The sequence below is a fragment of the Strix aluco genome, chromosome 20 (genome assembly GCF_031877795.1).
Source record: "Strix aluco isolate bStrAlu1 chromosome 20, bStrAlu1.hap1, whole genome shotgun sequence".
NCBI lineage: Eukaryota > Metazoa > Chordata > Aves > Strigiformes > Strigidae > Strix > Strix aluco.
The window spans coordinates 7,240,198-7,255,952 of record NC_133950.1 but is presented as its reverse complement, the minus strand read 5'-3'; the positions used below and the strand labels follow the sequence as shown (position 1 = coordinate 7,255,952).

The following is a 15,755-nucleotide window of genomic DNA, read 5'->3' as shown; positions in this document are numbered from 1 at the left end:
ACTGCTTGGTCTGACCATGGAGCCTCTCTCAGCTGTGGAGACAGATGACTATAAAGAGATGTTAACACCTAGGTCTTGGGGTAATGTATTTTTGAACATGGAAAAGCCTTCTTCACTGATGGCTCGAGTTGTAGTTCAGCTCTCATAGTATGCTTTAGAATAATAAACACCATATTTTGCTCTCCTCATCTAGGTTTACATTTGTCTTTTTTGTTTTGCTCAAAGTGGGGTTGAGTAATAGAAAAACTGGCTGAAACAGCCTTTCACAAAGACTGAACTTGGCTGAAACTAGACTTCACTTGCAGCCTAGAAAGGTTTGGACAAGCTGGAGAAATATCTGGAAAAGTTGTGGGAATCCCTGCTCTTATAAGATGACCAGATCAGGTTTGCAGCTTGAGGGAGGTTTGTGCAGTTAAGAGAAGTACATACAGATTCAGTCAGGGCCTTCTGAACCTTTTGAGGTTCATCTGACATTTTGCAAGGAACACAGGTCCAGTGGCACCGCAGGTGTCAGGGCAATGAGTCATTTGGGAGGTTGCACAGCTTTGTCTGGATCCCTGGGCTCCAGCAGCCGTACTCAGCAACCTAGTTATGAAACATGCAGGGCAGTCTGCAGGGTAATGAACTCTTTCCAGTTCCACTCAAATGAACATTAGAAATACAATCTCTCAGCAGTTTGCTCTTTTGCACATTGGTAGAGAAAAACAGCAACAAATTTTAAGTATAGTCTGTGAGGAAAATTAACTGAACACGTACTAAATAATGACCAGAATGTAACAGGCTAAGGTTAAAAATTCACTTCTGTCTAGCATCCCTGCACCTATCCCCCCCAATCTTCTTCACAAAGTGCTCCCATGGAGTGAATGCCCCGTAAAGTAGCTTCACTTAAAAGGTGAAATACTTTCAGCTTGACATCATTTACAAATACCATAATATGCTTTGGGTTTATAACCTAATATTTTCCTGGTTGTGAGCCAGTATCTGGGAATCGTGAAATACTTTTTTTCCCCTGACTATATATTAGAGGAATGATAAGAAATCAGAACAGAGCTTAACGCATATTTGTCTTTCCTTCTTAGTGCCTCAAAAGAATGCTTTACAAAGAAGAAACATCTTTATCACTCACCTAGATGCATCAAGGCTTCCTTGTCCCAGGGCCAAGTTGCCACTCCAGCCAGCTCTTCCTCGGAGGAATTGGCAAAGAAGATGTTGAGGTGTGTGGATCCATCCAGTTTGAGTATGTTCTTTAGTTCATTGACATCTAAGTATGCTCTGTAGAAGAAGAAAAGCTTTTTTTTTTCTAAAGGTGACACAAAAAGCAACAAAGTATTGAAGAAGTGCTGCAATCCAGGCAAAGATCTTACAATATCCTGCGTATCAGTCACCTGAAATATTTTAATAACCCACTCCCAAACTTCAATTACATTCATATAGTGAATCTCATCTAAGGACTTCAGGCCATTGATTAACTAAGGCCACAAAATCCAAGGTAAATACATAAAGCTGTCTACATTCCTAAGATAAGTATAGGAATCTATTTATTATGAATGTAATTAACCATGTATTATGGCCAGTAAATCTTTTTATATCAGCAGTTACCTTGCACATTTCCTCTAAGCTGTTTATTATTGTTACCTCTAATTTTCCGCCACAATAACAAGTTTCACATCTTCAGGCTGGCACAACAACTAACACCAGCTCAGGAAGTTACTCCTTTAGCACCAGTGGCAGTCACTTGTGCTGAGGTGCACACGGTCTAACCCTGACACAGGATGCTTGGTTGGGAATTGCTATTTCCAGCAAGCAAAGTTGTGCCAAGAGGTCTCCTTGCACGAGATCCCCGCAGGAGTGGTACTATACCACGACATAAATTCCTAAGGCTCCCTAGGTGTCCCCTCACCAGGTGAGCAGTGTTTCTTTTAGCTTTTGGGATCTCTGGAGGTTAGTTACAGAGCAATCTGCTTGCAGACAAGCAAAGCCAATCCCTTAAGCCTGATGGTTGTTGGGAGTGCTTTTTGCACTCCTTTAAAGGAGTCGACTTTGTCGATACTGGAATACCAGAGCTACTTGGCAAAGTATGTACCATGGTGCCACACTGCTTTCAGTGGCACCATGATGCTCTAACTCAGAGTAAAGTTGGAGAAAGTGAAGTACGAGAGTAAACCCATTGGTTCCCTGTTTCTAGCTCACGCTGTCTTTTGGTATGAAGTGTTGTGCTAACACAAGATGTAAAACATGGATAAGTTGTACTATCTTCACTTGACAGGTGAAAACAACAGAGATATAGATCCCACGGAGTCAAGTACGGTTGACTAGACTGTAAGGCAAGGACACCACGATGGTCTCGAGAAGGTTGATTCCTGCTTCCTAAAGTCTCCCTTTCCATGTGTGTATAGGGCTCATGGAGCTCTCACAAACCAAACTCACTCACATTCAGTAAGTAAGGGTTCCTTGCATACTTTGCAAGGCTTTCGTTCCCAGAAGGGTGAAGAAAAAATAGGGGAGTTGGCTCAGCACCAAGATCTTTCTGTCCTTCCCTGGAGGACTCCCCAATGGAAAACACATTCATATTTCCACAATAGCTTCCCCTGCCACTTGCTGAAGTCATTCCCTCCAAAATAGTTCATGGCTGGGTGTCCCCAGGCCCTCGCTGACTCATGGAGGAAGACGTGCTCTTTGGGGACACCAGTGGAAGGGTATGTTTCCATTCCATACAGTGTTTATCTTCCGATCAAATGTGGATGACATCCTGAAGGACAGGTCAGCACTGTGACCCTATACACATTTCTCATCTCTCCCCTGTTCCCAACACGTCTACGGAAAATACACAGATCTTCCCCTTAGCTCCTCAAGCTTGATGTGCGTGTATCTGCACAATGTTCTGAGGCTGTGCGTAATCTATTTCCAGGATCTTCTTTGTGCCTTTGAAAACATCTTTTCCAAACATGGGCTCATACATGTCCACAAGCAATCGTTTGAAATTACATATAAGAGCTAATGTGCATTTCCAAATGAAAGTGTAAGCACACTGGGGGAATATGTGATGGAGGGCGTGTGCATGTGAAGGGGACGATGTGTAGGTCTGCACGTATGGCAGCATCAGTAAAAGACAGTGAGCAAAAGCGTAAGAGAGAACGTGGGAGTGATGTGATACTTCATGCAAGAGAGAAAAGGACAGAAACAGAAGCACTGCGTACCTCTAAGTAGAAAAACGTTTGTGTGTTTTGTATCACAGTGGGAAGGAAAGGCCCACTGTCTGTATTGAGACTGCGGTTGTTGACTCTGGATGCAGATGCTTTACGGCCTATGCAAATCCCTGTAGGAGTAACTATAATCAAACTCCCCTCCTGAGATTACCATTTTTAACCTCGCTCTTCTCTTATGGTTTCAAATAATCTAAACTAATATTTCTTTATTCTCAGCTGACTCTTTACTTATTGTTTACACAATCCAATCCCCACTTATATCCTCAGTGCATGGCCACAATCGTGCTCTCACTTGCACACAGGCTATGTGCTTCAGCGTCTAGGGCTGTTCTGTACATGGATTATTACGGCAGACAGCATCCAGAGCAGACAGCATTTAACTAATTGGCCAGTGATGTCAGTGCATCACCGAGACTGAACTCATGTCTTACGTAAATCCACTGTACTAAGTCAATTGAACTTGGTTTTATAGTATTTCTCTGACCACTGCTTCTCTGCTAGCCAACAAAAGTCTGTGAATGAGCAGAATATATTCAAACAGTGTAAGAACAGAGTGCTAAGAGGATTTTTAGCAAAGAGTCGGCACAGGAGTAGGTGTAAACAGATCATGCTTGGGAGGAAGCAAATGCAAACCCCTTTGTAAAAGCAGTCAGCAACCCCCAACACATAAACATGCTCAAGCATTTAGCTCAGGCAAATCCCTTGTAAGCGTGTGAACATGTGCCTGCATGTGCGTGCATGAAGGCAGGCGTGAGTGTGCAAGCAAGGGCTTGGATTGTGCACACATGCAAGATAGCCAAGAGTATGCATGCAAAGGATCCAGCGTGTGTGCGTGTGTGTGTAAGAGATAAAAACACAAGCTGGAATTCCATCCTCTCCTTCCTCCCCATGTTTCTAATAACCTCCCATCCCTATCCATCATCACCACATTCCTACACTCAAGGAGGCATAAATTAACTACTTTTGCAGTTCATGTCCAACTACGTAGCCGCAGGCAGCAGACCCAACAGTTACCAGGTCAAAACAGTTTTCAGTTATTGCGTTGGACTAGGCTGACTCCCCCCTGCTGCCGCGGCTGCTTTGTTATCAGCCCAGACTATCTGACCCAATGCAATCTGCGAGCATTGCTTACACTTCTCAAGGTTATGTGGGTCCCCTGATAGAGGACATAATGTCTGTCACATGGGTTCGTGCCAAAGAGAGCCAAAGAGCCCAGCCTTTCCAGCACTGCCAAACTCACATTTCAAAGACATGAGTGCAGTCTTGGAAAGGGATCAAAGCCTTTCCAACTGTCATTAGAATATTTCCTTTATGCATCTCTCCGTGAGTGCCAGCAACATATTTCATAAAATTCATTGGCTCGAGATGGTACCTCCAATATAAACCTGAATGGGGGAACTGTCAGGGCAAGTCTATGTGGAAAACAAAACAAAATCCAAAGCACAACAAAACACGTGTAATTCCTGTAATGGAAAAAACATACGATGCTGTGAGTGTGCCTTGCTCAAGAAAGCCTAATGAGCCTATTAGTGCATCATAAAAGGTCTCCTTTGCTGGAATCTGGTTTAGACATAGAAATTCTACGGGCTGTTTAAGGCCATTTGGGACACCAAATCATATCAGGCAATGTGCACATTCCCACCCAGATCATTTCATCGACTTATTTGTCCAGCGCACTGCTTCAGTTTGCTTTTTTCCTCCACTGCAGTGTAAACAGCCCACTGAAACTGTACTGTACAGCAGCTCGCCCCAGACCTGGAGCAGTAATGTGTATCCCGTGCAGTGCTCCAGTTTCAGTCTAATGGAGTCTTTAGCTCATCCAGCAGTGTCTCGCAACTGCCCTACCCACCACACAGCCTGGCCCATCAGTCACACGAGCCATTATCCCCGGGCCTGTCTCATCTGTCAAGCCCATTTCCTGTCCATATGGGCTGTGGCTTCACGGCAGCAGGACTCGTCCCTGGGCGGCGAGGTGAAGCCCCCCCACCTGCCCGCAGGGGCCACTGTGAGGAGCTCCCTTCTGCTGGCCCTCAGCTCCCAAGCCAAATCCAGCCACAAATCTCTGCCACTTAGCTACAAACACATTTGACAATGGCTTTTAAACTCGGTTGGTATCAGGTCTAATTATATTAAATCTGGCCTTGGTGACTAGAGTCCAGCAGTTTTGTAAGTGGGTTGGAAACTCTTCCTTCCCCATTTTCCTCCAGGTCAGAGAGTGGCTTTCCCATGTTTCCCTAATGTGGCTGGGGTGCAGCCTCTTGCACTCGTGGTTGTTTTTGCAAGGAACACAGAGCCTTCCAGCCCTTATTGTTAGGAAATGTTTCCTACTGTTTGCTCTGAGTTATTCTCTATTTGACTTTGTTTTGTTTTTTTCCTTCAAAGACAAGTGTCCCTTTACAGCAAGAAAACAAACAGGGTACTTAAGGGATTATTTGCAAGACCCCACCCAAACACAGAGCAAGAACTTTGCTATCTGCTCACTATGGAGTATGGTCTCCAACTGCCTGATGAGTTTGTTAGGAATAAAAGGTGCCGCATTTCATCATTAAAAAAAAAGAAAAACAAACCAAAACAAAACAAATCCCCACCAAACCAAAAATGCCAGCATCTTCTGAATGGGAACATCAGCCTCAAAAAGTCTCCGTTTTATCTCTTGACAGACAATGTCCTACCCTTTACCTGGCAGGTTCAACATATGGCAGGACAGAGTAAATCTGCTGGAATCATAAGGACCCAGCACATCACTCTCCTTCCCAAGACTCCTTGTTTGTGCTCTCACAGGAGCTGTCAGCCCAGCTTAAACCATGGTATACAGTTAGCAGACAAAGAGAAAGCTTTTCTGGACAGCCCTGGCAACACTCGCCAGCAGCCTGTGACAGATCCAGGTGTGGTTCCCAATGTGGAGTGGCTGATATGTCTCAGTGTGTTCCCTTTGTCCCTCCAGCTCTGATCTTGGCCCCAGGATTGACACTAACTCATTAGAGCAGCAAAGACCACAGCAGTTGGTATGTGGACAGGCACTCACCAACTGTCTGTCCTGTTTGTTCAAGCAACATGGGGGGCCCAAAGTTTTAGGGTGCCGTGTCCATCTAGAGATTTTCAATATCTGCAGTGAACAGCAAGGACAGTTTTGAGATAAATGGTGTTCTTCCTGAAGATAATGGCAAGAGCTGTGACTTTAACAGCACTGAAAGCTGACCTTGAAGTGGGGCCATTTGGCAGATGCGCACAATTGTAATTTAGCTTTTCCCCCTGTGATTTCTCAGTCTTGGGTGGTGAGACATGGAACTCTCCTTTTGGAGACACAGTGTTGATGCCAGTGCACAAGCTGCCTTTTGCCTTCTATCATAGAGTCACAGAAAAACAAGTCTGGAAAGGGTGTCCAAAGACCATTGCTGCTAGCCCTCCACTCCAAAGCAGGGGCATCTCTATATGTCACACCAAGCAAATTTTTAACTAGCTCATAATTAAGACTACACATGAGAAGGACTCTGCCACTCCCCCAGCAACCTGCAGCACATGTTTCAATACCTCTACTGTCAGGAAATTTTTCTGAAGGTCTACCTGAATCTTTTCTGCTGCAACAGATGTGCGTGACTATTTGTGCCATTCCCCACAGCCAGGAAGATGCGATGATTCCCTTCTGCTTTACCAAACCTATTACTTACTTGAAAGCTTATTATATCTCCTGTAAACCATCTCATTTTTAGGCTAAAACCACCTTATTTCTTCAGCCTCTCCCCACTGGTTATATTTTTTAAGACCTCCGGTCATTTCTGATGCTCTCATCTGCACTCTCCACATCTTTCTCAAAGGCAGGTCATCAAAAGAGGACACAGTCCTCAAGCTGAGAGCTTATCAGTGCCATGTAACTGCTACATTTGTCCTGTCTATCACCTCCAACCTGACATAAAGTACACAGTAGAGATTTCAGACCTACAAACATTTCTAACATTTTTTCTTCTTTTTTGCCTAAAGTGCTGCGGGTCTGTCAAAAACCTGAACAAAAAAAGACAAACTACAAACCCTCTTTAGCAGTGGATTTGCAATAAAATTTTTGTCTGACCTGATGTTAAAGATCTGCCTTTGCTGGCAAATTTAATTTTGCTCCTCATTTCAGACGGATTGTCATAAATCATGTGAAGCAGGAAGCGTGCCTCATCTACATTTAGTTTAGTGTTAATTTAAGACACTGGTGTAAGTGTAGTAAAAGTCATGATAATTTATTGATAAAGGTATAAATCTTTCAGTGATTGGGACAGAGCCTGAAATAGAGTGGAGCCAGAATATTACAAGTGAAAGGCTTCAGGTCCCAATGTAGATCCAGATCACTGCCTGTGTTCACACTGAAATCCAAATGTGTAACTGCAGTTCTGACCGCATCCAAACCAGGCAGTCACTAGGTCATGTTCACAAGCATAAATTGCAAGCACTGTCAGCACATGTAGGCTTGGCAGCTTTTAAAGAATTTTGGTTTATCCACTGCAGCAAAATGTCCTCTACAGCCCCCAGTTTTGATCTTGTGTTGCAAGAAAGGAGGAATGTTTTGGCAAAAAATAATAATGATAAGGATCCAAGAAAAGACACTTGGGATAATTGTTCAAATATAAACCCAGCTTCTTAGGTAGGTTTGGTAGCCTGTGCTGAACTCTGTATCACGCCCTGTGACACTGCTAATGCATTCAGGTTAGTCGTTTAAGGCTGGACGAGATTTTTTTTTACATCAGTGGCAGGTCCTACAGTTAAGATCGACCCTAAGCAACACATATTACAAAATAAAAGCCCACATGGCTACAGAAGTCTGGGTGTTCATTGATCCTAGGGTGCCCTCTTTTTCAAACTGAATTAATTCCACCATGAAGCTAGTGAGTCAGGCTTTAGTCACTCTATGAAAAAAGATTTATTAAAAAATATAGGAAGAAAATAAAGAGTTTTACTGTGCAAAATATGGGAATTCTTTGGGTCTGTGATTTCTTTATCCTGCAACAGAGACCGAGAGCAGCTCCTTGGTCTAAAGTAGGGAGTTTTTACAATTGTCAAGTCATCAGCCTCATAGAATTTGCTTTGAAATGCTGGCTTTCCAGCAGGACAGTCCTAGAAATAAGCACATTCCTAGTGTAACGTTTTGCACTATAAATCTATAGGACTGCAAGGAAAAAAACCGCCCCATACATAAAGGAAATTATTGGCTACTAAGTTCTAAAAATCAATATTATCATCCATAGAACCCTAATGGTGCCCCCTTGCTCAGCCCTATCTGACTTTCTCGTGAAAGATCTCTGAAGAAACGCTACAGCTTTGTTCCATGCAATTGCTTATAGATAGCTTCTGGGTACTGTAAATGCAATATCTGTTTAATGGGCTGAACCACAGCAACAGGTTGGAATAAACCTGATGACTGGGCTACTCCAAAACTAGCTCTGGGTCCTTTTGCTTTGGTTCATGTGAGCTTCCACTTTGAGCCAACTTCTGTTCTCACTGGGCTGCACACATGTATCAGCGCTGACTGATGTATTTGCTCCAGCGTAAATCTAGAGTTACTCAGAGCAAAATTTGATTCTCAAAGTGCAGTTTCAGGTTCAAATCCAAAATCTCAAAGGAAACCTCAGTTGAAATGACCAATTTTTGCCCAATTTCTGGCCAACGCAACTTGCTTTTTTAAGGAGGGAGGCGGGTTTCCTCAGATCTCCACACGGATTCTCTAAAGGTTTGTAAATCCTTGCCAAATCCTTCACAAACCTGGGCTGAGATTCAGAAATACAGTGAAAACAGATTTTTTTTTTTTTTTTTTTTTTCCCGGCACTTTTGCTGCTGGTTCTGGCCAGGATAAGAAAGAGTAGAGGCTCAGGGAAAAAGAATGGGGAAAAAGATGATGCAAAAATTTTCAAATGTCAAACATGTTCTGTCTGAGCTCTGGGCAAAAATTTGAGGTGGCTGTTAATGTACACAAAATTATTTGTTCCCTCTCTCTCTTTATCCTCCCAGGCTTTACTACCCAGTTCTTATACCAGAGACCCCACCTTTATATAACCTTTATGTAGGTTTATAAAGAGTTGCAGTGCTACAGACCATAAATATGTAATCACTGAGCCTTCTTCCTTTGCAAGGTCTACGTCCAAGAGCGGAGCAATGTTTGAGTTCACTCGTGCAGCAAGAACTGAAAAGCCCACTTTCCTCACACAACCATAAAAATAATTAGGCTAACCAACTACACAGAACTAGGAAAAGATATGATGCTTGGCCAACTTGCAGGAAGAAAAAAGAAAACAAAGGGAAAGCCTTGGCAAAGAGAATTGTGATCTTACTGTACAATTAACTTCTGAGACAGTGAGTAGGATTAAAGCATGGAAGATTTCAAGACGCATCTCTTTAAAACAGCAAAGCATTATGAAACATATATGCACATTTTACAGACCTTTGAAATCAGCAACACTGGCAGGTTTATTTGTTTTGATTGTCTCTTTTTCTTTCTTTTACTACTTTGGTATTTTTTTCTCTCCTTTTCAAGACTAGAGCCAAATGACCCATGAGAAATGTACTGTAATTTGTCTCTTATCCATCCCTCATCTCCATCTGATATTCCCTCTGCCCTGGTTACCCTGATGTTTTTCCAGACTCTACAGGCTGAACCATTGTAACAAGGAGAAAAGTCAAACGATAAAGAATGAAGTGGCGTAAGGATATTTTCAGGAACCCGTTCTGTTAAAACAGATTTTCTTTGCTGCTTTTCCGAAAACCTCTTTTGGCTGCAGCAAACCTCATTCACGTATACTCAAGAATTAAAATCAGTAAAGGAAGGTGTGTGTGTGTATATATATATATTTCAGGCTATTTTAACCATCAATTATACTGCTTGGCACTTCCACAGTGCTTCCCCTCTGGGCCTCAAAATGCTTCCTAAACATGAAGAGAGAAATTCCACTCTGGTCAAAGCCCTGACACAAGCCCTCTGCACCGCTCCAAACCCCGTCCAAGGGCTTAAGTGCTACTAAAGTGGGACAAAACCCCTTGCGCTGGGCCTCCCCTCAAGAAATTTTACCATGACTAAAGAAGCCATGAAATAGGTAAATGGAATAATTTTCCTTGTCTTCCGAATGGGAAAACTGAGGTAGAGAAATGGAATAATTTGTTCAAAGTAACAAAATCATTCAGTGTGACAGCTAGGATTAGAAACTCGATCTCTTGAGCCTATGTTCTGTGATAATATGGATCATCTTTCTTTGAAATAAGCGGTGGCTTGTGCTACTGATCCTTTAAGTTTTCTGCTGGTGGCCACTAATCATATTTTACAAGCCTTCACTCTTATTTTATAATCTTTTACTCATATTTTACAATCTCCAAAAAAGTCCTAAAGGTCTGCTGCTCAGCACATGGAAAGTCAGAGCTCCCTACAATAAGCTGGTCCTTCCTAAATCCCTTGGCTTTACTGTATCTGAAGACAATGTAGCACATTCACTTCATAAACAGATTTTCTTGTGGAACCAGGGCTCTGCTTTCAATGAGTGAGCAGCCACCGTTCTAATAATATTTGGCATTTACATATCACCTCTCATCCCAAAGCTTCCAAGAACAACCAACAGATACGTGCATAGCACACTGCACAATAGTTCAAGTAAAGGACATCTTGGTTTCAGTCACCAGAACAAACCTGATTTTTTTATGTAAAGCACCAGAGACCAGGAATGCAGCCTGTCATCACTCCCTTGAATCAGGTCAAGAGTTAGGTAGAGCCTCTCTTAACCAGACTGGAAATTAGAGATCAAGAGGAAACTTGAGGCTCTGACACAGAATTTTCTTTAATTACAGAAGCAGCTCATAGCGACTCTCTCTATTAAAGTCATCTAACTATTTCTACTACTAATATTCAACTCCAGCCTGTCTGTCTCATCTCCATCCTACTGGCTGTGGGGTCAGGCTTGAGGTCACATTTGCCCAAACAAGTGCCTGGCTGGCATGACCCTTGGGAGTCATGGTTGGGGCGACCCGGATTTGGCACTGCTGGAGCACTGGGGAATGCTCTGTGTCCCCTTCAGAGTCCATGGAAAGCATGGCGTTACCCTACTGTGTGGGTACTGCTCTGTCCTGGGATCCACCTACCTGTGCCATCTGCCCTTGCCCTGCAGCCGCAGGCAGGCAGGATGGGTCAGGACCCTCCCTGGGTGGGCTCCGGTGGGAATATTTGGGATTTTTAGGGAGCTGAACACAGGTCAGGGTAGGGAGCACTGTGGCCCTGGGGTGCTTGCAGTTAGGTTGCACAACTACTCAGCTCCTGGAGAAGGGTGACACGTGGCACCGTCCCTGCTGTGGTATGCAGCTGGGACTTCAAGGGGCTGGTCCTTTAGCATCTTCCTTAATTAACACACAGTAAAAAAATGCAGGATGAAAAAAAGAACATCAAATTCTTTGCTCCTTTCATTTCACTTCTTGACACTAATCCTCCCTGCACATAAACCCCATGCCACAAAGTGAGATATACATTGCTATTGGAATGAACAGCGACTTGGAATCAGGCCGACATCAGCAAAAAAAATAAAATAAAATCACATATAACCACAAAGGACCTAGCATGTTTATTACAGATACTTCTGGAGTTGATGGGCCAAAATAGCCAGTCCAAATATGCATCTTGCAAAACATCTCTTCTGCTTTGGAGATGCCGCTTCTCTTCTGTTTTTGTTTTTACAACTCAGGGACTTCCAAATCTCATTTTTTAACCTCCTGGCAGCATTGTGCATAAAGTTGGTCCTGCTGCAGTGGGCAAATCATCAATGCCTTATGATTAGGGTAATTCCGATTTTCCTCTTTTCTGAGGAAGAAATGAAAACCTGAATCAAATGAGACTGGTTGAGATTTCCTCTTATATCATCTTATGCAACAAAGGGTAGGAGACACCAAAGTGAGATCACAAAAACCACAATCCAGTGATGGAGATTCCCATTCAGGGAAACCAAGAAAAGCTTGGGCCCTGGCACTAAAAGCCTCACATTTTCAAAATTCATGAGATTTTTTTTCTGCCTGTTACAACAAATGACTAATATTTAGCTCTTCTTGTTTTCTGTTTTTCTCAAGGGTTATTGATGGATCATACCAGTAAGTCTTTTTCTTCAACAGTTAAGTCCTGAACGTACTTTTTAAGGCAAAAAAAAAAGATAATTGAATAGTCTGATTCAAAGAACCACTAAATATTATGAGATCTGCGAAAGCTGGTTACTCTTGTTCTTTCCCAGCAGTGAAGAGATTACAAGGAAACAGAAAATGTCAGTCACTGAAACAGAAATTTCACATAAGAACATTTAGCTTTGAAGTTTCCAGAATCCACAGTAAATTGCCAGGTGATCTGGCAGAAACACCAACACACCTGAAATGAAAATAGCTCAGAGTTGCAGAAAGAATATATTGTGGACAGTGCTATTTTTTTTTTTTTTTTTTTTTATTTCTATTCCTGTTCACTAGGAAGGCAGAAAGAAAGGAAAAGAAAGAGCAGGAGACAGGACCTAGTAGATCATGACTTTGTCAAGTGACTACTACTGTTGGGAGACGAAATGTGGCAGCAATGGGTGTAACAGGTACTGCTAACACAATCAACTCTCCAACACCAAAACCTTGCCCCTCATTTCTCTCTTGAGGCAGAAGCAAGCAGCCAGAGGAAAGATGTAAATGTGCCTTTTCCAGACACTCAAGAACTTTCAGACTCTCTGGTTTTTAAACCCACGCAGGACCTGCAACTTCTGCACAGATACAAGGTAAAGCAAATAACGTTGTACATGTGTGCTTCTCAGAGTGGATGTTTCTTGAATGGAAGGATATATCAAGCAGAAAAGGTCCTCTATCCCTTAAGTAAAAAGTGGGTAGCAGACGCATCTAAAACCCAGGTTATTAGTCAGATGGAAGGACATTTGGGTTGCCTCACATATGGATCTGCTAACATGTGTACCAGAAAACAGGCACTATCAGTCCAAAACATAAGGCTGATTGTAAGCATTCCCTGGAGAACACATTTCCCAAGACCCTACAAAATTGGACTGGCAGCTTATGAAACGTACAATACTGATCCAGCATGTAACAGTAAACTATAGGAAATCATACCCATATATTTGGCCTTCAGACATGAGTGCAGAAATTGCCTGATTTGGCACCACAAGCCTGTGGATCCACTTGAATCAAACACAGACCTCTAGCAAAGGGCTACGAGAATGCAAAGATCTGTTCTCCATTGTCGAATACTAACACAAGAAGGGGAAAACTCTGAATTTCCTTTATGACCAACTTCTGCCATGAGTATGACTGCTGTAGACAGGCCATGCATTAATTTCCCCATAGCATTTGCACCCTCTGACACTCTATTTGCATATCTCAACCACACATCAACTTTCGCTCTCGTTTGCCGCAGTAATTTATTGGTACCGCATCGCTAACAACTACCACAGGACCTAAGATCTTGATGACTACAAAACTAGCTTTGCAAAGATCCAGCAAAAATTGCAGGTTGTCATTTTTGTCCACTGATTCCCACACATAGACCCTGAATTATACAAACCCGCATTTATAAAACGTATGTTAGCGTGAAATGTCTTGCAGCTCACTGTCAAAGACAGAGGGGGGCTGTTATGAATTTCCTCACTTCCACAACTCCTCTGCTGCCAGCTCAAGTACATCTCAAGAACTTTGCAAAACCTGACATCCTGCCTTATTCAGTTATGGGGGAAGAGAAGGCATTGCGGAACCCCCTTTTGGACTATCTCCTTCTGATGGGTTTCTAGATCAAAACTGGAAATGCTTCAGGTATTGTTTCCAGATGGATAAAAAAAGAACTTTGTGTTTGATCAAGATGAGGATAGCTTAAGGTTTGAGCCTACATTTTTAAGACAAAATAAGATATTTTGAAGCAAAAACACATGAATAAATCTATCCCCAGAAGTAAAACTATTAGAGGAATCCTGAGTGTATGAGGAGGAAGCCAGGAACTCCTAAGCCCTTTTCTGAATCCAGCTGGGTACAGGGGGGAATCAAATGGCACAGATTTCTTCAGGCAAACTGGGAGAAACACTCTGATGTGTTTGACGGAAGCACTTTACTCTGTGTTTGGAAGTTTATCATGACCGATCAATTCTGGAAGAATTAGTGAGTGAGCTCCGGTTTTTGGCAGTGACACAGTCGTGGTAAAAAGGCTGGAGGCAAAAGGGAAGTAATTTTCATAATGCTGTGAACTGTTGCCATCAATCCTTACCCAAAACATTTCTTCTACTTACTGTAGTGCAGTGCTGTTCTGTAGGAGCTTTCCTCTCAGCTATTGCCCTTCATCTCAGGAAGGCTCTTGACCTCACTCGTGCTCTGGATGTAGAGATTCAAGCCAAAGACCAAAGTCTTTGGGAGTTCAATCTTTCTATGGACTTCAAAGAGCTTGGGATATGTAACTTAGTCCAGACGGAAAGCATAACATACGTTTGGAACAACATTATATATGTAAAAATAGAAAAGATTGAATGACTGTTAAGGAATGCAGTGTGATGGGGAAGCCTGATGTAAATTGTGCATGGCATTTACATGCCTATTTTCAGCCTCTAACCTAGGTGCTCTGAATCCTAGTGGAAGCACCTACCTTTCCTCCAGCAATTATAAAGACTTTAAGATTTAATTCTCTAAGTCATGTCTACGCTATGTGTCTATACCTGCTGCGAGCAGATGGAATGACTGTTCCCCTAAGGAACTAACTGAGCAACAACTACAAATAGCCAATGCTTATCCTCAGCACTTAGTGCAATAACATTGAGACTACACATTTTGTGAGGAATCAGCAACTCACAGAATTAGTCCTTAACAGAAAGCAAGCCAAACATGAAAGCAAAATAAAAACCCTTAACCAGAAATGCCAAGCCCAAACATATTCAGGTATTTTGAATAATATAAGTTTGTGTCATTCTTAATATTTCTCAGGCATGCCTACGTTTGCGCTCGCTGGGATCGAAGATGGGAATAGAGCATCATCAAGCTTGTGGAAATCAGGAGATCACAGAAAAATGCTGTTTTGTAATTGTTCTCAAGCAGTTCTGCAAACCTAAGCAGTTCAGACAGTTTGGAAACATTTCCATACTCTCTGATGCTCATGTGAAGCAAACTACGCTCTGGCCTTTTTGACATCTGCCCATGTTCTCTAAATGAGTGTATCGTATTTCTTTATTTGCTTAGAATTTTTCAGCAGTTAATCTCTCTCTGTCTCATTTTTAATTAAATGAAACAAATAAATGAATCAAGGAAACACAAAACAACTTAAGGCAAAGCTTTTCAAAGTGCAAAGGGGATTTTGATACCCACACGCTACTGATAGTCAGTGGGTCTTGTCTTGGGAACATAATTCCCTTTTGTGCCTTTGGAAGGTGCACAAAAAACATAGATGATTACAGTGATGGGTCTATTAATTGATATCATCAGGACTTTATGTTACTTAATCAGTGAGCTCTGACTGCAAAAGAAGCTTAAACTGGCATCGCTCACTCCTTTCTGCTCAATGCTCCCAAACCTGTCTTCTTTCATGTACAAATATAATTTGCG

General features: G+C 42.4%; 1 protein-coding gene across 1 annotated transcript in view; it reads right to left on the bottom strand.

The window, feature by feature from the left end:
- The window catches only part of PAPPA (pappalysin 1), a 183,259-nt gene that overhangs the window by 129,292 nt on the left and 38,212 nt on the right, over positions 1-15,755 (bottom strand). The window contains exon 3 of the mRNA XM_074846175.1: positions 1,127-1,272. Within this exon, the coding sequence (XP_074702276.1) occupies positions 1,127-1,272 (146 nt within the window). The remainder of the gene's footprint in view (positions 1-1,126; positions 1,273-15,755) is intronic.